Source organism: Strix uralensis, chromosome 4 (assembly GCF_047716275.1).
Source record: "Strix uralensis isolate ZFMK-TIS-50842 chromosome 4, bStrUra1, whole genome shotgun sequence".
NCBI lineage: Eukaryota > Metazoa > Chordata > Aves > Strigiformes > Strigidae > Strix > Strix uralensis.
This window is the reverse complement of record NC_133975.1, coordinates 84,236,044-84,261,310: the sequence shown is the minus strand read 5'-3', so window position 1 is coordinate 84,261,310 and position 25,267 is coordinate 84,236,044. Positions and strand designations below refer to the sequence as shown.

General features: G+C 42.8%; 1 protein-coding gene across 3 annotated transcripts in view; it reads left to right on the top strand.

Annotated features, from left to right (window-relative positions):
* The first annotated feature begins 320 nt into the window (after positions 1-320).
* The window catches only part of AFF1 (ALF transcription elongation factor 1), a 114,244-nt gene continuing 89,297 nt past the window's right edge, over positions 321-25,267 (top strand). For 2 of the 3 annotated variants that reach the window (XM_074867529.1, XM_074867527.1), the window contains exon 1: positions 321-370. In XM_074867529.1, the coding sequence (XP_074723630.1) occupies positions 336-370 (35 nt within the window). In that variant the 5' untranslated portion in view covers positions 321-335. Of the gene's footprint in view, positions 371-12,594; positions 12,819-25,267 lie in introns of those variants that run through there. The other variant, XM_074867528.1, reaches the window with a different exon arrangement.

Sequence of the window (25,267 nt, the reverse complement as noted above, 5' to 3'; positions counted from 1 at the left end):
AACACACGTACAAACCTAAATGCAGAGTGCATGCACAGATGCACATAGACAAAGGAAATAAACATTTAGATTTAATTTTTTGTTTCTAGACAACACTATACTGTAATGGCTTGCTACTTTGGAAACTGAAGATTTTTTCATGTTTGCTTACTTGACTCCCTTTTTTCCCCCCTCTGCTGACTCTGAGGAAGGATGTTCCTGTGTTGGTCTTTGTGACAGTTGAAGTAAAGCTTGGATGGCATCTACTGAGTACAATGTGCTGTTCTTTTACAAAAGAGATGTTGAATATCTGTTTTTTCTCTTCCAGATGAGCTGACTCAAATGGAAACATCATAATGGAACCTACAGACAACCAGAGCAGCAACAGCGGGTAGGAATTAATTTGATGTAGTCCTCACTTCCCAGGTGCTGTGACAAATTTTGGGGTGGTTTAAAAAAAATAATCCCTCCCCTCAACGCAAGAATCATAATGACTGAGTGGGAGAGGAGGAGTTTCAAATCTAACATGCTGTCTTTTACCAAAGAATTGATGCCTTTTGTAACTTGAGTCTGTTATGAAACGAACAGTGTTTGGCACTGGGTCTCAATGGGACTCTCACATAGACATAGTGCTTAGGGACGTGGCTTAGTGGTGGACTTGGTAGTTGTTAGGTTAATGGTTGGACTCAATGATCTTAAGGGTTTCTTCCCACCTAAGGTATTCTGTGATTCTCACTGGGGAGAGTGTTCCCTTGTCCTGAGGAAACTCTACTCATCACATGGAATTGAGGCGTGTTTGCGTACAGCACATCATGCCTTGATCTCTGGTGCACCACCCCTGTTGCTTCCTATCCTGTCCTGTTCACACCCTCAGTGTAGCAGGGGACAATGTTGCCACCCCAGTGATCTGTATGAGGCAACCCAGCCCTTAAAACAACCATTTCTGCACTCTTAATGCCTTTGAATTGAGAAAGGCAATCCTGACCTGACTCAGGGCTCTGAGTCTTGCAGGTACATATCTCTGGAAGTTTGGGCAATGAGGGTTCTACACTTAGACACCTAACTTGCAAAACTGATTGCCCCCTCACCTGCCCCAAGGGGGTCATTTTTCTGCATTTCCCATTTCTTTCTCATTTAGATCTTTACAACTGCCAGTATGCTTTATCCTCATACCACAGGTCAGTGGTTTTTTTTCCCTATTATACGCGCCCTCCTGACGCATGAAAGGACAGTGATCACTGCACAATCCCATTAAGGCGAGAGGTGTGGGTGGACAGAGATATTGCAAAGACGTCCAAACTCTCTACTGCATCTCCTCTGCTGTCACTCTCCAAAGTACATCTAACTTCATATTTTTTTTTTTTTTTTGGCAAGGAATGGACCTTAAAAAAATATATATATGTTTTCTGGATAGCTTCTAGTCAGAATATTGTGTATAGCAGCCTGATCAAAAACTAACCAAAATCATGGCTATTTATTTGCTCAGTGTCCTACATACCTCTCTGTCTCATCTAGGGATTGGATATCACCACAAAATGAATCAGACAGCTGTAGTGAATCTGAAGGGTACATTGTGTTCTGTACATAGACGTTATCTTGATTCAATTGGAATATAAATCAGGATATTTAACACTCTTCACTGTGTTGCTTCTGACAGCTCCAGTGCCAAAGCCAACAAGGACTATAAACTTCTTTCTGTTGTTTTTAACTGTTTGTGAAAGTTTATACTGGTTATGGAACATTTTAAGTCATTCAGGCTGATAAATGAGTAATGCCAAGGAAGATGATGGAAATTGTTCCTGATGGCTGCCGAAAGCTAGTAGGGTGCAGCCTGTAGTGCAGTCTGGTTCCTGGGAGAAGGTGGTTTCTTTTTTAAACCTGTTTCCTTCAATTTAAATGTTGAAGGATGAAGGGTTGTTTTCCTCTCTTTTCTCAGAAATGTTTGATTCTTAACATCTGTAGAGCAATTTCTTTCGTAGCAGGCTGCATCCAACTTAGTCTCTGTTATTAAAGTCGAAATATCCTTTTGGTTATATTCTTCACTGCCCTTTTTTTTTTTTTTTCCAGTGTAGTACTCAGCTGAGTTTCTTTCCTTTGCCCTGCTGCTCCTCTAGCCTCACCGTAGCTGTGCTGTGTGGGTCGGACCCAGTGAAATCTAAGTGCTTTTCATGATGTGCCCAGCAAGGGTGTGCTGCTGGCAGTCAGCTCTGGTTCTGGCAAGTGCTAAATTTAAGAAGGTGCTATAAAGCAGGCCTGCAGAGAGTGCTTTGCTGAATCAGGGTCAACAGAGAGTTTTGCTGCCTCAGCCTTCTTCAGACTTGCCATTGCTTACAGTGCACAGCTTCATTTACCTCGTTAAACTGGTTTTTGTGGATGCTTGCGTGTATGGGCTTCTGAATTTTGCTTGCTTTCCAACAGTACTTTGGAAGCAGGAGTCTGGGGATAAGATTAATCTATCTCCTTCCCTCAAAACATGAGGAGCCCTTGAAATTCTATGTTTTATGGTTGTAGCCTGCGCTTTACAGTAGCAGTGTACGTATTTATTGCACGGCTACTTCCTTGACTACTGGTAGAGAAAGACACAAGAGTATCAAGCTATTGACAGGTTTGTGTAAGGTTTGGGATTGCCAGAATATAAGCAACTCTTTAAGGATTATCCTCTCTGCAGGCACGTGGCCTCTGGTTTTCTGTAGAGGTAGTGAGGAGGTGTAAGGCAGAAGGGTGCTGATGGTCAGGGTGGCTCATGGGGCTGAGAGGTTAGGAATTGTCCTGCTGGTCGGGGGCAGCAGAGCCTTTATGGAACTCGGTCTTTGCCTTCTGACCTGGTGCAGAAGTCCCTTTTGCAAATGAAAGGCCACCCGCGGCTGCTTCAGGCCAGGAATCACAATATGCATTTGACCCTTTTCACCTCCAAATGCGAAGGACTCATCAGTGGCAATAAATGGTGGTGGTAGTATGGATTTCTTGTCAACAGAGCTGGGAGAACACATCTTAATTAAAGGACAGCAGTGACTCTTGAAGACTGAAAGTAAGGGGGTGTGTCTGTTTGAAAAACCTGATGCGGTACAGCGCAATGAGATGTTTTGAAAAGCTTGGTAAGGGCATGAATTTGACCTGTTTCTGGATATAAACAAATACATGTTTTCATTTACAGCAAATACATTTCAGGAAAGCCTACTGGCCACGTATTTAATCTCATGATTTTAATATAGCTTGGTGTCTATTCCTTCTTCACTGGTACTCTATGCTTGATTGTTTCACAATACTGTAAGCTTCTGGGATTTGTCCCACAAACTTAATGGATTATCATACATTTATTAGTATAATCTCATATTGCATTTTTTCCTGAGTTAAGGGATGCTGTGTTCCCCTTTGAACAGTTACTGATTCAGATTTGTTGGAATCTTGCAACAAAAGCCAGGTACTGATTGCTGTTGTCAACTGTTTTTTTCTTTTTTTGTTGTTTTATTTAACACTTCTTGAAAACAAAGTTGTGCAAAGATTTCTTTAATAATACCACGCCCATGCATGCCCCCCCAACCCCCTAAATAACATTATAACAGAAAAGGCCCAGGAGCGACTAAATGTCATAGCAGGTGACAGATGACTAACTTAAAGAATGGCTTTCTCCAGCTCTGTGGAGATGTGGAAAACTTTGAGAAGCTTCAGGAAGATTAAGTCGAATAGATGAACAAGGCTGGAGATAAAATACCGTGTGATTATTTTGAAAATTCATGGGTGTGTGAACTCAGTAGCACTGAACCAACACTCCTGGGGTATGGCAGGCATTGTTAGTGGTGAGCAAAGAGATACCGATCTTGCTTCCGTAGGAGTGCCAGGCCATGTTGTAGATGCTGAAGGTACTGGTTTTGGCAATGTATCAGCACCTGCACCTTTTCTGAAAATGTTGTTGCTGTATGCTTGAAACTTCCAAGTCTTTTTTTTTTTTCCCTTCTAAATCTCAGCTTCCTCTTGGTCAACATGTCCAGACACGGGTAGATATACGGCCAAGTGAGATGGCACTCTGTACGTAAAATGCACATAATGTACCCACATCCTCTGCTTTACCACTGGTGCCTGAGGTCAGTAGTCTGATTTTGAAAAATTCCTTTTCAGGAATTCAAAATTAAGAAACAGTAGCATCCAGGTTGCCTGCATGCCTTCCTTTGGTTTTTTTGGTTGGATTTGCATGTCTATGCAGTGTTTAAATCACAAGCTTCATCTCTGGACAACTCCATTCTCGTTCAGTGCATAGGTAGATAAGAATGGATCTTCTAAAATTAAAATGCTTATAAATAGTTTAAATATGTATGAAATTATGATCACCTGTAGGAAGCTTTTCCTGTTAGGTTTTTAAGAAGTATTACTTCAGTAATCCTCTTCACCTCAGGAGTGCGTTTCTGAGTTTATAAAGAGCTGAAGAGTACAAAAAGGTTATTTTACTGATTTTTTTTGTTTGCATTTTACTTAATGGAGAGAGTTTCCTTCATTTTTAATACAACCTTCAGAGACAAGGACCTGAAAAAGAGGAAACTTGTGTCCCTGATTGGTGAATAAAAAAAAAAAAAAAAAAACAGGTGGGAAAAGCTGCAGTCTGCTAATCTTGAAAACAGATGTAAGGGAGAGGTCTAGAGCTGACAGGATATATTCTGACAGAAAGTTTTCTTCGGGAAACTGGTTTGTCAGGCTCGAAATGCTCCACAGGAACTTACCAGTTTTCATCAAATGTTCCAACAAAAACGGCATAACTTTGTTCTCAGGATAGTTGGTAAGCCAGAAACTAGAGGCAGGAAATGCGAGGCCTCTCGGCCATTGCCTTGGTTGTGTGTCTGAAACTTTTAAAAAAGCTTCAGAATGGCATTTGCTTCACATTAAACATTTGTGGTATAGGATTTCTGAGGCTTTATTCTGGGTGGGACATTCAGTGCTCTGCCTGTCCTCTCCTTCCTTAAAGATGGGAAGTGGCTGCCAGCACAGCTCAAGAATTATTGCTTAGCCCTGTTAGAAGAAAGCAGGCACCTGCCTGCCTTGGTTCTTTGGAAAACCCCAGTAAGCAGGATCATTGGGATGTTTTGGAAAATCTGAAAGTAATACAATGTTGTTCATTATCTTCCTTGTTAAAGTTTTGACAGAGAGAATGCTCGATTTTATTTTACTTTAAAATTCCTTTTATAACTTCAGAAAACTTGAGATGCTGTTTTCCACACATGACACTTCCAGTGTTCTTTGCCCTGGAGATAGCCTCCTAGGAGAGGAGAACAAAAAAAGACCTGCAGTTCAGCAGTAGTATGTTGTTATATCACTGTGAGTAGCACTAGGGGTACTCTAGTCCTAGTGTCCCAGTCCTTTCCTGCTTTGATTCCTGATACTGTTTTTCCTCTCTTCCAGTAGTTGGCAGGATCTTGATATTCCCCACCTGTGCTGTGTGATTTTTTTTTTTTGTTGTTGTTGTTGTTGTGCTGAGGTTTCAGATGATTTGAGTATTGATTTTGCTTCCAAGCTCTTTCCAGGGGGTATGTGTAGCACGACTTTATGGTGCCTTTGTTCATCTTTTTTAACAGTTGATATTAATCCGCTTTTTATTTGAATTCCCTGTTAAACTAAACTCAGCATGACACAAACTGGGGGAAGGAAGGAGACCATTAGGTAAAGAATACCATATATCGAGACTTAGATGATTTAAGTAAGGTTCAGGTAACAATTTAGTGAAAAAGGCAGGATTTCCCAGGGTGCTTGCCTTTACCCATCCCTTGGTTTCTCTACCAGCTTCACCACTAAATGCTGTTCTGTAAGTACAGCAGGGGCCCTAGAAGTCAGGAGTCTCCAAGCAATGAGGCACAGACATTAGGAGATGAGTAGAGGTAATGATGACTTCTGCTGCATTTGTTGCCTGGATACTACCTAATAAAATAGCCTTTCTGCCAGGTACAGCCCCAGATGTCAAGGCCTGTAGCACAGCATCACAGCTGCTGGGGCCTTTCGGACCAGGCCTGTGCTTTTCACAGCGCTGACGCGCTGGGAGGGCTGTGTCTGGGACCCGCTCGGGACAGCAGCGCTACTGCTACGAGAAGTCCAGCTGAGCTGTGGACTGAGAGGAATGAGTTAGAGGCTTCAGAACAAGGTCCAAAGAGCTTGTTATGAACATTATCAACCTTTCTTCTGTAAGCAGGTGTTTTACTCCCAGGGTAGGTTTGTCCTGAGGACTAATAGCAGTTTCTAGGTGGTTCATGGTCATATCTTTCAAGACTGTATCATCATTGCCTGGGTGTCAGTGATCTTAATACTTCTTTTTTGAGTGCTTGCCTTTGCAAAAATAACAGTATCCTTTTCATCAGAGTGTATCTGTGTCTAAGGGGTAGGTAAAAAAGGGGTATGTAAAAAAAGAACAAAACAAACCAAAAAAACCACAAAACCCACACAAATAAAAAGCCAGCAGCTATTTCTGTGCCACAGTTTTATTTGGCCATCCTTTTGATTTGCCTGCAGGTTTGCAATCTCCTCAGAGCCTCAGCAGAGACCTCTACTGTGTGCTCAGAAGAAATCGATGATAGGCAGTCCTCACCTGGCATGGTGAAGCGGGCTTAGATTTTCTTTTACTGTCTTGGAGGGTTTTGTAGGCATTTGTGAGATGACCACTGAAATACAGAAGCTGAATAATGACATGGAGGTTTGTCTCCTTCTGCCCCGTTTCCTCACAGTCCTTGTTCTCTTGGAAAGCCTCTGTGCTTTCAGAGGCTCTGCTCACCTTGGCATAGCCTTGTGTACCTTGGATCAATGCAGAAGGCCTTGCCGTAAAGCCAACATCCTGTTAAACATCAATCCCTTTTCATGATACTGGAATCAAGAAGCACTTGAACAAGTGCTTTTCAAGGACGAGGGGGGTGGAAAACTGCTAGAAACCTTTGATGCAAACATAGCACGTTGTTCTTGACATTTTTTTTTCCTGGAGAAAGCTTAGCTGTTGTGGCAAGTCTATGTGGGATTTTTTTTTTTTCCATTATCTATTGTTCTGCCTGAAAGAGCTGAGATGAATTTTATTTAATCTTCAGGGAGATAACCTGTATGGAAATATCCAGTCTGAGCTATCTGGATTAAGAAAACTTGTATGATCAGCTGGAGAGGGTTTTAAAACAGGAAGCAGCTCTGCCTGTTATTTGTTTATCCCTTTCCCTTGGCCTTTTTTGCCACTGGACAGGAATGATGTCCATGTGTTAGTACATATAGAGGCAAGTGGAGCTATACTTGTAGCTGGTGTCATCTTAGGCACTACTGTACTATAATAAATAACAGAAATTCAGCAAGTGATAGGTTACATTAATGCTTTAAGGGGGGGGGGGGGGGGGGGGGGGGGGAATGCATTTTGTGGTGAAAAATCCCCCGTAGAATTGTGGAAGAGATGGGAGGACATAAAGAAGGGAAGTGGGTGGTGGTTTCTGATATTTTCTTACCTTTGTTTCTACCTTGCAAATTCTGTACAACAGTGAAAGTGTTTATATGACCTAGAGAATCAGCTCCTCCTTTCCAGTTTAAGCATTCCTACAACAGAATAAAACCTATATATGTTGCATAAGTATATCCACATATGTTAGGGGGTTCTTGATTGTTTTTACTACGTTTTCCCCTTCTCCCATCCTAGGGAAGAGGTAGCAGTGATCTCTTACTGCTTATTGATCCTGAAACTATCAAATAAAAATTTAATTGCATTCAGTGTCATATTGGGAGCCTGGAGTACTTATCATTCCCTTCATCTGGGGAGCTGGGGTGGAATTAGTTGAAGTGTAGGTTTTGGAGAGAGAATTCCAGAATACCACCTCTGTCGCAGGATTTTTGCAAGGGGAGACATGAAGTAGTTTGCTTGCCTGCTTTGTGCATACACTTGCCCATCTATACAATGGGAATGTTTTGCTATGTTTAGCAATATTTTGTAGCAGCTTTGACTCAACTGCAAAATCTCTTGTAACATATAGAAAATAGTTACAGTCTGTGTGTTTTAAGTAGCTGTGGAAAACACCAGTTAGCAGGTTCTCAGGGAGGTGTGGATTCCACAGGTCTTGTCAAGATGTGGGAACTGTGGGGTAGCCAAAAGTGTCATTCCCCACGTTGGTATTCTGCATTTGCAGGACTGGATGTGCACAGTGTTCAACTTACTACAGCAGTGCATTTTTGTTTCTTTGCTTAAGCAGCAGAATGTCATGTTGGAGGAACCTTAAATTTGCTAACTCAGTAGAGCTTGCTTCAACAGCTTACAAATCTTTGAAAGTACTGTAATGGTCTAGAGAGATATAGGAAAAAAAAACAAACCAATTTGATCATGAAACTTTGAAATAGAGGTATAGATTTCAATTTGTTTCCTTTCTTTGCACACTATCCTTTCAAAGAGGAGAGTTTTGTTATTGCTTGCATGAAAGATATACATGAAGAAGACTAAATGAATTCTTAATTACTTAAAAATAAGTAGATAGTCTTAAATAATTAAATGCCTCTCTTTCCTTATCCCAAGTTTTCTAATCTTTTCACCTAAAATTGCAGAAGATAATTTTATATATATATATATATAACTCTACAGGGCAAATAGGATCTTTGCTTTTGTTTGGAAAACCCCTCCAAAATGTTGGCTGCATATGCAATTTTGGTGCTAGTATTAGTATGTTTAATTATCAGTGCTTTTGGTTATACTTACTAAGAACTTTCTAGCAGCAGTTAAATTATATTCTCTTCTCTGAAGCTGTCAGACTCTCAGCATCATTATTTTCCACAGCTTTCCATAGGGAGAAGAATCAAGTTCCTCGGAGTGACGCATGAGCTTGAGAGAGGATGTGAGTTTGTTTTTTTTTTTAAAGTCATGATTTAAAATGCCATCGTTAAGCCATAAAAAGAAAAGAAGCACACATTTTGAAAGCTGCAGTTATTCTACTTTTCTTTTTGGTAACAACACTGAATCCCAGGCTTTGCTATGTAAGGCAGGCTGAGTGTCCTGGTGAACAAGTGTGCCCTTGTCGCAAACCATTGCCTGGGCTGCGCTAGCAGGAGGGGGGGTGGCAGGACAAGGGAAGGGATTCCTCCCCTCTGACCGATGCTGGGGAGACCTGCTCCCTACTAGAGGAAAGAGATCTGAGATGCTACAGGAAATGCAATGCAGAGCTACCAGGATAACGGGGCAGGAGCGCCCAAAGTGCAGGAGAGACTGAGAGCTGGGTTTGTTTTCCTGGGCAAGAGGACAAGGAGGGGGGGGGGGAATTATTCCTGTCTGTTGCTACCTGCTGGGGGTGAGAGCAGGCAGGTGCAGGCTCCTCTCCGGTTCGAACAGTGAAAGGATGGGAGGCTACGGGTGCATTTTGCAACATGGAAAATTACAATTAGCTAATGAGAGCAGGGGCCCAGAGAGGTGGTAGGATCTCCAGCCTCAGTACAACTTGATCTAAGCTGGTTGTGCTTTGAGGGCAGAAGTTGCATTAACTGATGTCTGGATATCTCAGACACCTAAACTATTCTGTGATTGTCCTGCAAAATAAAAAAAAAAAAAAAAAAAAAAAAAGATAAAGAGCACCCCAAACAACCCCAAACTTTTAAAGACCTGTTGTCAATTCATATTTTGTTTAAATAAAACCTTTTGAAATATTTCTTTAAGAAGCTTCAGTTTCTTGTGCCCCCGGGTGACATCCTGGCTATCATCAGTCTCTCTTCATTCCCTCATGGTTATTTAACAACTTGTCAAAATATGACAGCCAATTAGGAGAGACCAGAAATGGTTGAAGGACTGGAGTACTCATCTGGGATCTGAAACTTTTTTTTTTTAAGGTTAGGGAGAGGGAAGATATTTCACCTGAGAAGAGTTAGCCATTTGTGAATCCAGTTCCAGCACCAGTAGTCACAGTGGTGGGGTTGGTTTTGTTGGTTTTTTTTTTCTGACTGTAAAGTGCTGAAAACATTCCCTTTAAGCTGCTCTCCTAATGACAAAGACCTGCACAACGTGTATCTGCATAGCATTCCTGCCTTGTTATTGCTTTCTTTGTTCATTTGGCCCTTTCCTGGCAGAAAAAGGGCTTGAGGGTAGGGAGTGTTTCCTCGGGGTTGTCTCTTATCTGAAAATGATAAAAATCCCCTGATTAGAAAATCAATGAGTTCAGCTTCAACAAAATAAAAACACTGAAAGAAGCAAAAAGCCCCCTCCAGGTTATGACACAGTTGAAGGCAACAGCAAGAGGATGTAGGCAGGAATTTTCCAGCTTGTTTTTCTGTAGCACCTCGCAGAAGGGTTTTAATTCATACAATACAGTGAATGGCAGAATGGCAAACTCCAGACCTGGAGCTGAGTTGATGGGAGCCATTCTTCAAATAAAACCAAGGAGAAAAAAAGACAAAAACTATAATTTTTACCATGTGGGGTAAGCTACATATTACAAACGTGGCTGAAAGGTCTTGTGGTCACCAATATCAAGTTAGCAGAGCTAAGAGCCTGAATTAGTCTTCTAGAGAAAAGGGAGATCTTTGCTTCCTTCTTGATGGAGGTCCAATGTTTCTACAGTGCTTTGAATTTATAAAATGCTGCGAAATAACAATAATACATTAGCAACTCTAATACTGGTAATCCAAGACCCCCCCTGTAATCTGGGATGCTTGTCTTCCCCTCTCAGCTTTGCTGTGGCCGCCGGGGTGATGCTGGGCGAGTCACGGCACCCATCTTCCATAAGCAGTTCATAACCTGATGAGGTTGATACTGGTGTCTTTGGAGATGCACTTCCTAAAAAGTGTTGTATGAGGATTTCCTGTTAATCTCGTTACCTCCACACCACAGGACATACACGGTAATAATCTCTTGCTGACTTCTGCACTATCTCATTTACATATGATATTTGCACTAAAGATTTACTTCTGTCAGTTTAAAGTTAAAAATACGTGTGCAAGTTTGTGTAAGTGTGAAATGTGGGCTTTGCTGGAAGACAGGGGTTTGGTATTGCTGTTTGCAGTGATGGGTGTCTGCTGCTTGGATAACTCCTTTCCCTATTTTGTCCAGCCCTTGTGGGTTTTCTTATTTGTTTATTGCTGCAAAATTGACATCTTGTCTTCAGAGGTGATGGTGGTTTTACTGGCACTTTTGGGACTTCAATAAATTTCACCAAATGCTGGGTGTGGGTTTTGTTTTTATTAGTGTGTTTTTCCTTGGGTTGGATTTTGAGGGGGCTTTTTTGGAGCTCATAATAGACATTGTCCATTATCAAGGTGACACCTCAAATCCCCAGTCACATATGAGCAGCTGAATCCGTGATTATCTAGCAATGATATTATCTGCTTACTTAATAATCAGAGCCACTTGTTCCTTTGTGGTTCTCTATTTACAATCTTTTCTTTCTGGGCAAAGATAAGGAATGGGGAAAAAACCAAACACTTTCTGATTGCTTTTATATATTTAAACTATGTACTTAAAATTATATGCTTGTAGAAGCTTTATATAAAATGATGTTTTAAAATGATAATTTATTATCTGCCATGAATGGAGTATAAACTCTTCTCCTGGTATCTGCTGAGTACTTTGACACAAGTTCTGGCTTGAAACAGAAAATTAGGAGGAATGTAATGTTGCAGCGTTGGTAGAAATCTCGGCTAGATAGAGCCAGCTGAGGAAAGTTGACGGGATCTTGGGCAAATGTTTTTGCCTGCTGAATGCTTGGTTAATTACTGGTTGAAAGGAGTTGCAGGAGTAGTTTGTTTTTATAATTGTGCCAAGGAACACCCAGAGCAAAGGACAGGTATTGCTGCTTTCTGAGTGAGTCTACAAACCGCAGGCAGGACTAGAGCTCAGAAGACAGAGCATAACAACTTTTTTTTTTTTTTTTTGGTAAAGTTTCTTAGCCTGCTATTTCAATTTGGGCACCTGCAAGTTTGGTAGTCTACTCAGGTTTTCGTTTGCTACAGCTGTGTGGCCAGATGGGACTCACGTTTACATCGAGGTTCTGTATTTCTTTCGAAAAGTTCGAAAACTGTGAGCCGTTTTCTTCTGTTTCTCTATAAAAACAAGAACAGCTCCCCGCAGCCCCTGAGGCTGTGTCAAAGGGCGGGGAGCCGGTGCTGGGGGTCCCACCCGCGGCCCCCCCGCCTCTCCTTCCTCTGGGCCCTCCTCCTCCCGCCCCGCCCGCGCGCCGCCGCCGCCTCAGGGACCGGCGGTGGGCGTGGCCGAGGCCAGGGAACGCCCTCCCCCCCCCCGCGGCGCCGCGTCGGCGATAGGGTGCGGCGGCAGCGCCCGTGCGCTTCTGGTCCAATCCCGCGTCGCTCCTGCCCTGACAGCGCACCATGCCCATTTAAGGAGGTCGGGTCGTACCATGAGAACTCGGTGAAAAAGGGGGGGGAGGCGCCCCCGGGGCGGGCGAGCCGCTGCCAGCTCCGCTCGCCAAAAAGCAGCGGAGGAATCAAAGGACGAGGGGAGAGGCGAGGGGCGACCGCAAGCGGCGAGCCGGCCCTTAGCTTTTCAGCGGGGAGGAGTGGGGTGTCCGTGTCACACACACACCCCCCCCCCCCCCCCCCCCCCCTCCCCGGCCCGGCTGGAAGTGCGAGGGCCGCTTTCCCCTCCCCGCGGGCCGGGCATGCAGCGAGGCGGGGGAGGGCCCCGGTGCCCGGATGTCGATCAAAATGAGTGTCAGCTAACCCCGCGCGGGGAGCCCGGGCTCGGGCGGCCGGGGCTCGGCAGCCGCGGCTCCGTGACATTGGGACGGGCACGGGCGGGCGGGCGGCCGGCACATGGAAGAGAAGACTTTGGCAGGGGGGTAGAGCCTGGGCAGAGGGAGAGGAGCTCATGGCCAGAGGACGCTTGGCACTATGAACTTCGCGATGGCTGCCCAGTCGAGGTACGGCACCGAATAACTTTTGTGGCTGTCGGGGGGTTTCCTGGAGGGCTTCGCCCGGGCCGGGGCGCTAATGATGCCCTCGCTCCCTTTCAGGCGCAGTTCGCTGCTGATTTCTACAGTTTCACAGAAATGTGTGTGGAGATACGTCCTGGATGATTTTATTCATTTATTTTGTCCGCTGCCTCCTCTCAGCATAAACTTTCTTTAACGGGAAAAACAAAGTCTTAATTGCTCCCTGTCAAATCTCTTCCAGCCCAACAAGTTAATAGCTCGCTGAAACTGGTTTTCTTCTCCCTTGCGGACTTGTCTACTCTTTGCTTGTTTTTTCCCCCCTATAACCAGCCTAGTGTAAACAGGTTTCTGTGATTGCTTCCAGCAGTATTTTCAAAGGTAACTGGTTTATACTGGGTTGGATTGGAGAGCTGGCTGTATAAAATGGAAGCAGGTTGTGTCTGCTTATGTGCAAATCTGCTGGAGAGGTGGGAGGGTAGAAAATGGTTGTAGAGAAGAGTATGAAAAGGGATGATCCACTGTGGCTGCTGTCAGGGAGCAAAATTCAAGCAAATATACCAATCTTGGTTAAATACTTTCCAGCTAATGGTGTTTTTAAAGAAATAACTTCTTGCATGCTCTCGGAGGGGGGGGCATCCTGTCTAAAGTAAATTTCACACTCAGCATGGGGGAGGCAGCTTTTCTTAAGTCATAGTACTTGATGAAGCCGTGCTATTTAAGGTACCTGTTAAATGCCTTTTAGCTTTTACGATGCTTTAATAGGCATTTCAGAAATGCCGAAGAAACTCCTCATTTTGCTCTTGAGTCCCATACCAAAGAGCCACCCACCCTGTTCTCCTTTCCTCCAGGCGGGGGGGGGGGGGGGGGGGGGGGGGGGCGGAATTAAAAATGGTGGCATATCCTACACAGAAGTTTGGCACTCGCAGTCTGTTTTCACAGTGGTGCTTTTCTACAGGTTTGAAGCCAAGAGCTGGCTTTAAATTACAAACTGCAAAATGACAGAGCCCTGAGGTTTGGGGAGGAAGGACGGGAAGATTGATTGCTTCGTTAACAGCTGAACTCCTCTCTAGCTCTGGCTGCTCTGCTTGTGGGGAGACTGAGAGTACTTAACAAAGAGGCAAAGGTTTAATTTTTCAGCACCTTTCTTTCCTTTGTATGATCACTTATTTGCATGATTTACTGGCCCGCATTATCAGCGCATTGCTTTAGTAGGCCTGCATGCTAAGAGAGGATACAGCATAAATCTTAGTGCCCGTGGCTGGCCCTGAAGCTTGGCTTGGCTCCAAAGCCAGGGACGTGCTTGATGTCTCAGAGGTCGCACAGCCATTTTCTTGGGTGGCAGGGAGCTGGGTCCCAGCAGTAGCTCTCAACCTCAGCAAACGGGCTGAGAAAGGGCAAGGCTGGCAGTGGGGTCAGTGAACCACATCCCTAACCTGTGAAGTGGTCAGCACGGAGAATAAAGTTTTATACATTGAGTGGCTCAAACTGGAAGTGAGAAAAATGGACCCAGGACTAGGTCCATAGGGCTGAGTGCTGTCGAGTGGGTGAAAGGACCGTCTGAGACGGGCATGGGGACAAGGTGGGCATCTGCTGTTCTGCACCCTCCCTTCTCTTCCATCGGGTGCATTGGCTTTTGTCAGGATGTTGTGAGGCACCCAAGCTGTAAAACTGCGTCAGAGCATTTCGACATAGTAAGAAGGTAACCTCTGTGGGATTGAACATCAGTGTTGGTCTCTGATTATTGCTCATGTTAAGATATTTAAAAGAGAGTAGGAGTGAATAAGAGCAGCAGAAATGAATCTCTTGCGAGAGAGAAGTTACATTTGCCAGAAAGCTTGGTGCTTGTGGTATTTCTGTTTTGGTGACACAGGTTAGCAGGGGTATCCATCCCAGTCAGAGAGATTTGTGCTTTGTGGGTGCATAGAAGCTTTTATTCAGCAGTGAAGGATGAATGCATATTCACAATAAATACTTGGAGTTATACTGCGTGGGACTGAGAGGCCACATGTCTCCAGAATTCACTTGCCAAAACATTTCAGAGGGTATACTCTGCTAGGTAGCTGACTAAAGATGTGGGCGAGCTTTTTGTGTTCGTTTCTCCTTTGTAAAAAAATACAAACAATTTCTGCAAGCTCAGTAAATTACTGATGAGGTGGTATGATACAGAGCACTGTAGCGTTTTGGGTATCACTCTGTATGAGGCCTTCGGGCACTCTTCCATCTGCTTGGGTTTGCTGTTTCTCACATGCTGTATGTTTCAGCTTGTGAAAGGGATGTGACATTGGGGATGGTGCTTGTTTGGTAACAAGAAAATCCTTCATCCTTTCTTCAGCTTCAGCGCTGTGATCCTGAGCAGCTCACCTAGCATTTGGGTTTCACTGTTTTGAAGGGTTGGGAGGGTAAGGAAAACAAGGTGATAAAACATGCCTGTTGCTGCTCTTCAGCATTTTAAAAACTGTGATAGTGATGCTGGAGAAACTGATGTGCTAATGGATGCCGTAACATTTTTTTAACATAGTAAGTCTTAAGAAATGGTTACATGGTGAGTTGGGTATGCTCTGGTTTCATTGCTTTGGGAATGATCAGCTTATACCAATAGCTGCTCTAAATAGCTTGTATCTAGAGCCATTAGGTGGAGAAACTATCCTCCAGTTAGTGTTGTGTTGTGTATAATGTTTGGGGTTTTTTTAAGTTGCTAGCTGAGCCGTAGGTTTGCAGCTGTAGCTTTCTATGCGCTCGTTTCTGGAACATGCAGATGATCTGATGCCTGTGGTGTCCCTGGGCAGCAGGGCTCGTGTCAGGTTTTTATGGTATGGTCAGGAACGTGTGAGCAGAAGAAGAATCAATGTGAACGAGGACGAGTTTGTTTTCTTGTTCAGTGTGGTGTGATACTCATCATGTGCTGTTCAGCTGCTCTGAGATATGGCAGGACCCCTAAGAGGTGTGTGGGACAGACTGGTACCTGCACTCACTACCAGCAGTCAGTGAGACATGAGGGTATGGCTCCTTAACTGAGTGGTGGAGCCCATCTCTCTTCTGCTTCCTTCTTCATTAAAATGTGTCCTCTACTGCAGCAGCCACAAGCTGAGGATCTTTAGACGAATAGCTGCTTTTTTGAAGATTCAGGCTGGCTGGGATCATTTTAAATTATCTGTAGACCCTGTCGGTTACACTTTAAAATCTGTGGATAAATAAATACATCGTTGTTATGGATGCTAAGAATTTCCAATAGTCATACAGCTTGCCTTTCAAAGTGGTTACGATTAGTATGATTACAGGTATGCAATTTCCTAATCTTTGTACGTAGGTGAATAGAGTAGCACAGTCAGCAACACGAAATGCGAGTGGTGTGCTGTCATCCCTGCTGGGCTCACCTTGCTCCTTCTCCCGAGCCAGCCCTGCAAGGATGGGTCATGACAGAGAGCAGTCTGCAAAGCCTTCTGTGCCCACCTGCTAAAGCCAAGCCCTACCAGCTAAACCCAGAAGAGTCTTGAAACGAGTCTGTACCACTCATTTTGGTAGAAAAAAGAAGGTGATGCTGTGCAGAAATAAAATGTGGTCATATCTGCATTTGAAACATGGTAAATGCAGCAAAACAGTTTCTTCTAAGGTGAATAACCTGGAGGCTTTTCCTTGAGGAGAAGTGATGTTGAATGATGCAGCTTGATTTAGTTTCATGTCGTTTCACAGGTTTCCAGGCCAGACCTAAAGATGTATTTCATAACTTGTTTGTTTCGTGGGTCCTGTTGATACAGGCAAATGCCAGTATTGGCGATGCTGCATTCCGGTCAGCTGATGTAGGTAAAGAAAGGCTGAACCAATGTCTTGCTGGAGTTTTCCTGTCTACCGAAAGCCAAAAACATCCTGTGAACCCCTCTTGGTTTTGCTCATACACTGGTACTAGCCCTGTCTGTAGAAATACAACCCTGTTTTCTCCAGAACAAAATGCCTAGCTGATCCACAGCATTTTCGCAGGGTGCTGGGGATTTTCAGTTCACATTTCCTTGTTGTCTGGACTTCCTGAACCTGGAGGCTGTTGCTTTGTGGCAGGCCTGCAGCTGAAGCTCCCCCACAGAGAAGAGATGCTCACAGGCCAGTGGATTTTTCAAGTGGGTTTGCTGGGTTTTGGTTTTGTGGGTATATTTGTGTGTGTTTGTTTGTTTTCCTTTCCAATGGATGTTCAAAGTTGTAACAGGCCCTTGAAAACTTTTAGGTATGGTTGTCATGGTATACCTGAGTTGATGAAGAAGGGAATGTTTCCTTAGATCACAAAATTTTCCTGGGTCTGAATCTGTATTGAAGCAAGAGGCGGCATCTCCCTACATTTTGTGAGGAAATCATTTGCTAGTTCAACTGCAAGATGCAGCACAAATAGCAGGAAACAAGCTTTTAATGAACTGCATAAATTCTTCTCAGCGCTTTCCTTCTGAGTAGTCATAGTGAATGACAGCACGAAGCTTTTAAATGTCTTTAAAATATAACAGAAAAGCTGTCTCAGTAAAGTATGTAGGAACGCTACGAAGACGTTCTTCATGAGGTGGACTCCAGTGAAGCATGAAGAGTTCTGCACCGAGCGCACCTGGGGCCTGGCTCAGGCAGGGTGGTCGGGGGCGCAGAGTCTGGTTTACTGCCTAGCTCGTGAGCAGCATGACGGAAGGGTTACTTGAATGTAGAGATGCCTGAACCTCAAAAAGAAATGGGAAAGTACTCATCCTGTTCAGGCTTGAACACAGCATGGAGATTTTTTCCCCCTGTGGTATGTTATAGTGAAAAAAGTACTGGCTATGTTATGTTTTGCAATTTTGGCTGCTGCAGTTCATCTGTGTCCATGATAAAAATGAGAAGACACGCATAGCACTGGCTGGGGTGGAGCAACTGGCTGGGGCAGATATTGCTCCATAACGCAGCGTTATCGTAGGTGGATTAAGAGAGAGCTGCACTGCTCCAGCTGAATGCTTTTACGGGGAACAGGCAAGAGCTGCTGCATGTGCTATGAGCAGATTTCCCACAGTTGCGTGTTCACAGACAATTGGGGGAAGAGAAGTTGCATTCTAGATCTGTACAGAATCAAGCTGCTGTGGAAAGCAGTGACAGGCAGAATCCTTCCCAGCCATCGTTCCTCTTGGCTGTGATGGCTGCTTTGTGCAGAGCTAGCTCCCCCCTCTCTTATGCACTGCGGAGGTGCAAATTGTTGATCACCTTATTTTACTGCACAGGTTTTAAAAAGCTCATTTCTTTTGCTGCCTTATTTTTGTTGGGGCAGGGAGAGGTGGCAGGCAGGGAGAAAGAGCATGTGGGTGGGCACAAAATGCATATGAGAAGGTGCTCTACTAATGTTAATACAGTTTTCAGCATTGTCAAGCTGAGGTGTATAGGCAGGTTTGAATAGGCAACCTTCAACACAGGTGCCATATGCTTCATGCAGGTGTTTGTCTTCTGGATTAGTTTAGGCTTAGATATTGTTTAGTGTGTAGAGTTGTCATTTTTAGTTGTACTGAGTGTTTTTGTACCAGTGACCTAAAGTTTTCCTTTAGTGTTGTTTTTGCAATGCTATCTGTCAGGTTAAGAGAAAAATAATGTCCCCGCTTTAATTTTTAAAGAAAGTTCAACAAGCACATTGTTAATGTTTAACTTCAGACATGACAGTAAAACTCATTCTCAGAACTGTAAAAAAAGTGGGTTTTATTTTTGTACTTGTAAAAAAAAAAAAAAACCCCAAACCCAAAAGCAACAAAAAACCACAACAAAAAAGCCACAAAGAATAACAAACAACAAAAATGCCCCTACCCCCAATTCACCAAAACCTAAGCAAGAAGAGTAGAGCAGAAGCCCTTTTTAAAAAGAAACAAAAGAGCTGACTCGCAAGCATGTGGTAGTATTTTTATTCTATACATTTCTTTTGCTTAGAATACCATATACTGCGTAGTCTATAAGCAGCAAATGATGTATTCATTGATGTTATGAACAGCTCCTTCGTGACACGGTAGTGTTTAGCAGCTGGTGTGTGTATGTGAGATATGTGAGTGCATGCACTTCTTCCCTGAGCTGATTTATGGGCATTACAGTTTGAAATCTGGGCATCTGCTAGCCTCTGAAATTGAAAGGAATTATTAAAATGTGTAGCAGTAAAGGGATATTTACATCTTTGGAGAGTTGTAGACATATGGTAAGAAATTGCTTTCGGTATTCTTCTGCTTCTGCAGTTTGTTAGATTGTGTTAAAAAAGGTATTATCAAGATAATTCATCTTTGCAAGCACAGTTTAGAAACTCTCCCTTGCAACTGGTCTGCAGCTATTTCTCAAGAATCCTCTCCCCCCAGCAGGCTGTTTTGGAAAAATCATCCTAATTTGAAGACAGGGAATATGCTGGCACTTTGGAAGTGCTTTGGTGAAATGCTTCTCTCTTTTCCCTGTCCCCACAGCCCTCTGCAGAACAAGCTGTTCTAGTAAAAGTTGTTTTCCTGGTGCCAGTAAGCCTGCGGCTCTACTGAGAACAGGCTGCCGGTCTAGGGACCTATTTCTTCATACCTTTTGCTGAAATAACATGTGTAACGTGGGCTAGCTGTGCTGTGGAGCAGGTTGGTTGTTTTTTTTAAAGACTCCCTTAGTGTTGCCATTACCTAGAGGTCCCCATCCTGATGGCTACCATGCCTGTCTGTCACTGCAGCTTTGAGGTCTTGTTTACTGTGGAAAGTTTTGCTGGCATAGCTGAAAGTCCAGGCAACGAATATACTGCAGAGGTGAGATAACCATGTTGGCCAAAGCTCAGTGTGAACTCCACGATACTGGTGAATAAGGCTGTGGTTTCTGGCATACGGCTTCTGCGAGGATGGGTACGGCATGGTGGATGGGACTGGCTAAAGAGCTCTTACGGACCACCATATCTCCCTTTGCTGGGACCTTGCAGACCCCTCCTAGCAGGATAGTCTGCTTTGGCCAGCAGTTAACTCTTAATTGCTGAAAGAAAACACCCATCTGTCCAGTGGGACCATGATATTTCCTGTAGTCCAGCCTGACGAAAGTTCTCTTCAGTTTTACTGAAATGTTATACCCGCCTTTTAATGTTGTTTTTAGTTACTTCTAGAATTGTCTTACTATATAAATATAAAAAAGCACTAAACCTGCTGTGGTTTATATAGATAGAAAAATGAAGATGCCTCACGCATAAATCACTGGGTACATAGTATGTGCCTCTTGGAGAAACTAGTGTTTTCCATTACTAGCGCAGTGTAGTCTGACATGAGGAATGCAGTTACTTCTCTGTTCCTGCTGGGTGTCCTTTGGCAAAAGTAATTTGTATAGCTACTCTGCCTTCCCTTTTTTTTTTTTTTACAACCATTGCGTTGCATCTGCATTTGGTTCTGATTTTGGGGGGGAAATGGGGAGAATGGAAAGCAGTCACTAGAAATAACATGATACTTGAGATTTGTATCACATTGTATCTTGTGATTCTTGTGCTAAACTGATTACTGCCTGAATTAGAACATGAGAACATGAGAAACAAAACTCATAGCCCTTTTCAGAGAAGGCTGTTTTGGGGCCTGCCTTCCCCAGCGCGATACCTGGTCTGTTTGCAATTTTCTCACTTGTGCCTCTCTTTAGTATTTGCTACCAGAAAGCCAAGCCCACTTGTAAACTCGCCTGGCTTGCAATTAATTCTCAGTCTGTGCTGCCGGGCAATCTTGGCTGATGGACATCCAGATTTGAGGTACATCCCAGTCTGGAGAGGGAGCTTTGCTATAGGATGCTTTCCCCATGGTTGTCTCTTGTGCAGGCTCGTAGGAAACTTATGGCAATACTCGAAGCAGTGCTTCTCCCTTCAAAAGTAGTTACCTAGTTTTAAAGCTCTAAGAATGTCAGTTCAGAAGCATGTGGAGTTTATATGTTGGTTTTTTCCTTTTCCTGTGTCTGTGAGTATGTTTTATGCACGTTCATTTTTGAAAGATGATTTTCAACTTGTTTAGATGCTCTTTGCCTAAGAAATTTTTAAATATATGAGGTTTTGAGTTTCATTTTGGGTTTCTGATTTAACACATGATATTCTATAACTTTCATTCTGGATACAAGATGAATTAGTCTCTTAATATGTAAAGGGAATGTGATCACTTCGCCGAGGTTTTGGAACACTGTTAACGATCTTTATCTGTTTGCAAACCCCTCTTCACTTTACATGGTCTGGCTTCAGCAAACTAATAATAGGCTTTCTTTGCTTAGCTAGTGTTTGTGACCCTCCTAAGAGGAAATGCCTGGTTCTGTGTAATGGACTACAGGAGTTAAAAAAACTACTAGTAGAGCTTAAGAAAATTCTGTGTAACTGCTCAAATTGGAGACAGAAAAATAGGTAGAATTGTGTTCCCTTCTTTGAGAAAGTCTAATTTGCTTTTAGAAACACCATAATAATGAAATGTGATATTTGGAGACATGGGGGATTTTCTTCATTGCATTCTGTGTGAAAAGCAGTTGACTCATACACTGAGGCATTAAAAATAATAGACCAAAAAAAACTTCCTAAATTGGCTAACTTGGAAAAATTCAGTAACTCAGTGTTTCACCTTTGGAAAAAAGACTTTTAGTCATTTAGTGAATTAAGTGCCACAAAGCCTTCTCTTGCAGTTCTCTCTCTGTAACAGAAATGTATTCACAGCCTTTTCTGTTAAAAGCATATGCTGATAAAGGAATACCTGTATGGCTTTTGTTCTTCTAGGTACAGAGAATTTTTAATGTCCTCACGCTGTCGGGATAAAAATGATGTGATAGATGAAGGAGCTGGGAGTTCTTTCCTGCTGGGAAAACCCAGAGTTTGTAAGTTAGATGGTACAATGTAATCAAGAAATAGCAAGCAAGAAAACAAAGAGAACACAGATGACACTAATAATGCTGTAAGGATGTGCCATGTAGCTGTAACAGATGTTAGAGTGTTTTTTCAATAAGCTACCTATGGAAAAAACCCATATTTTTAGCATATCATTCAGCAAGTTTCATTTGGGGGGAAAAAAAAAGCTTTACTTTCTAGACTTTCTTAGCAGGATAGCAGTGTTTGTATTGAGCAGTTTTGTAGCTGACTAGAAAAACATTAATAACAACAGCTGAAAGTTACTAGCTTAAATTAATCTCTCACAAAAATGAGTATCTCTGGGTACAAAGGTGTGCTTAAGGTTGGGTTATGAATAGCTATACACTTTATCTACAGACTGCAGCCTTTTGTGTAAGAATAAACCACGCTGGAAACTCATTTTTTATCAAAGGCTTTCTATGTAGATATATGGAACTGTGCCTACAAGGCAGCCTAGCCAGTTTGGGATGAAGAATTTAAATTGGGAAAGGAGAAGAAAAAATGTTAACAGCTTTTCTTCAGCAAAGCCTAGATTTTCCTCTGTAAATGCCCTTAACTTTTTGTTGGTGTCGTTCCTTCCTCCTTCCAGATCAGCTTCAAACTCTTGGTGAGTAAGTGGGACTGCCACAACATCGGTTCCAAGTGAGCCAAAATGAGACAAGCCCAAACTGGGATTTCTGTACCTAGCTTAGCATGTCACTGGGCATAGTGTAGTGCTGTTGCTTTGTGTGGCGGTGCACAGATGGTGCAACTCTGCACAAGTAGGACCACAGCAGTGGATAGATGAAATGGTCAGTCTGAAGAAATGATAACATTAAAACTTGGCTCCCAACCAAGCTGGTTCTTCCATTACTTAAATACATGCATCAGTCTGGTTCCTAATGATTTGGAAAGTGTGTTTTCTTTGCAAGTCAGTTAAGTAAACTGAACGAACTGACCTACAGTAGATAGGTTTTTCTCATTACACATCCCTTTTTCATACATCTTTGGAGGGACAGACTGAATTTATGTGCAGGGAGCCTATTGCTGTTCCTTTCTCTTACAATGCAGACAGCTGATGTAGTCTAGCACTGCATTTCGCAGCCAGTACCTTCTTTCTGTAATTCTTAAATAAATGAAAGCAGTTTGTAATTATAACATAATCTGATAATTGCAACCAAAAGCTTCTCAGGCTCTGTTTTGGCAACTGTATTGGTGTGTGTTGATGTTGTTTCACTATTTGAACAACTTGTGAGAGAATTTATCATGAAAACTTAGGAACTGTGCTATTTAAAAGCAAAACACCTCAAAACAAAGGAAAACCACACTCGCAAAAATCCCTCCTATCCTGTAATGCTTATAAAGCCAGGTGTGATCTTGGTTAATTTTTAAATCTAACAAACATTTAGTTGACATTCCGTCCTTTGGGCTGAACCTTGTGTTGTTTTTGCGTTGTTTTTGTCCTTACCTTAAGGACCGACTCGATATCTGTGCTGTACTTAATTACAGAGATGCCTGTATGGAGCGTGTGGTGTCTGTCAAGGGTCTTCCATTCAGTACCATTTCCACTCAGCTCCTTTAAGAGTGCTTATTCCTGTAGCTTTTGTATCTACTCCTGTGTCATTTGTACTAGCCAAAACAGTGGAGAGTGAGAGGAAAAGTCCTTTTTTCAGCTACAGTAAAACAAAAACTCAGAAGTCGTGTTTAAAAATACTCCACCCCTTGACAAAGTCTGATAGAAATGCTGTATAAAAGGAGGTATTGTGAAAAAAAACCGATTTTCTTTCTGTGTCCCAACCTGTCCTTTGTCTTTCTTTTGTTGGATTTGTATTAGCTGTCCTTTCATTTTTTTCCTACAGTCCATTGCTTTCTAGCTGTTGATTTGGTGGGTGAGGGGTGTTGTGCCATGGGGCAGGTGAAAAAGCATGCAACTTATGGACAGGGGAAATACTGGGAAAATTACTAATTTACTTCCCTGTTCCTTTGTACATTGATTAAATATCAAGTTAATGGTTTCCTTTTTTAAAAATTGCTTCCTTGAAAATGGGCCATCCTCCTCCCTCTCAGCCTAATGACGGAAATGTACAGATGATATTGATATAAGCTATGTTTACTTGAGTGTAACAACTTTAAAGACTGTTTATGTACAGTAATCTGCCAAGCAAATAATGATTTGTTTTTGTTTGTCCGGTATTTCTTTCTTTCCCCTAGAGAAGTCCCTGAATACACAGGAATCAGTGTGAGGGCTGAAAAACCAGTAGCAGTCACTGGGGTTAATAAGATGTGTTTAAAAAGTCTTTAATTAAGTCATGCAGTTTTCTTAGAAAGTCCTTGAACTGTTCTTCCACCGTTTCCTCTTCTCTTTCCCTTTGGTAAGTGCAAATAAGATGGAGTGCAAGTGAGGTGCAGGCAGTGACTAGATACAGATCTTGGATCCTGCTGACACGCAGCGGAGTCTCGATGGAAAGTTGGAAACCAGAGGAGGGTTGAAATGGTTTGTGTGAGTTCAGCCTGCCAAGGGTGTGCTGGAAGCTGAGGCAGCAGTGAGAGGTGACGTGCCAGGGCTCAGCAGGGTGTACGTGCAAGGTGTTGTTACAGCTGTTGCTCTGTATTTCATGGATTCCTCTGGGTTTTTCGACGTCAGTCTCATTTGGGGCCAAATCGTAGCCTTCAGCATGTATGCTTGGTTCCAGCTGATCTATTCCCTCCACATCTTTTGAGAGGCTTAAACTGTGTATTATAAGGCCATGAACTACTTTGGTGAAAGGAGGAATTTAGACTGGTATCGGGTTTCCTAGTTTCCTTTGGTTTTAAGCTTTCAAGTCCAATTTAAGAAAGCGTTCCTGTTAGAGCCATGCTAAAGCTTGTGCTCAGAATGAATTCTTGACCTGGAGCTTTTACACAGAGGATGGTTTTTGCATGTGCTTGTTTATAAGCAGGTGCTGAAAATAGGTTCCTGATTCACAGCTTGAAACTGAGGAATGATTTCTACATGTGTGCATGACAGAGAAAGAGATGTGGGAGAGGGGAGGGATTTTAATCTTATCATTTCCTTTTTCCTTCTCTGTTGTGTGTATTGCTACAAGCGTCATATTTCTAAGCATGGCTGTGTTAAGAGAAAACATGTGGGGCTAAGGCACAGTATGCTGGCCAGGAAGGATTCTAAGAGTTGTCTTGAGGATGGATAAAAGGAAAGTTTCAGGTGGAATAGGAGAATGCACAAATAGTGACTATGTTCTTTCCTTCCTCCCATTTTTCAAGTGGCTTTCAGAAATACTTATGCATAACAAGATTGTTGTGCAGAACATCTACTCATTTGTGGCTGCCTGTTTAGTAACTGTGACAACTAAACAACTGAGTAAGATGGAAAAGATACAGAATGTATTAGAAAGCGTGTGCTGAGATTTTTAGGGATATTTAGTTATCCTGTGGTTTAAAAAAACAAAAGTTATTCCGAAGCCCTGTGATCAGCTTGCATTTTCTTGAAAATACCTAGCTTTCTACAGATGACTTGGCTGGATGTTACTTGGGTTATTTGGGGTGTTAGCTGGTGTTGGAGTTGTTATTCATCATGTTTGTGAATGCTTCATTAATGAATCTGTGGGACAGCGAGAGACTACAAAGA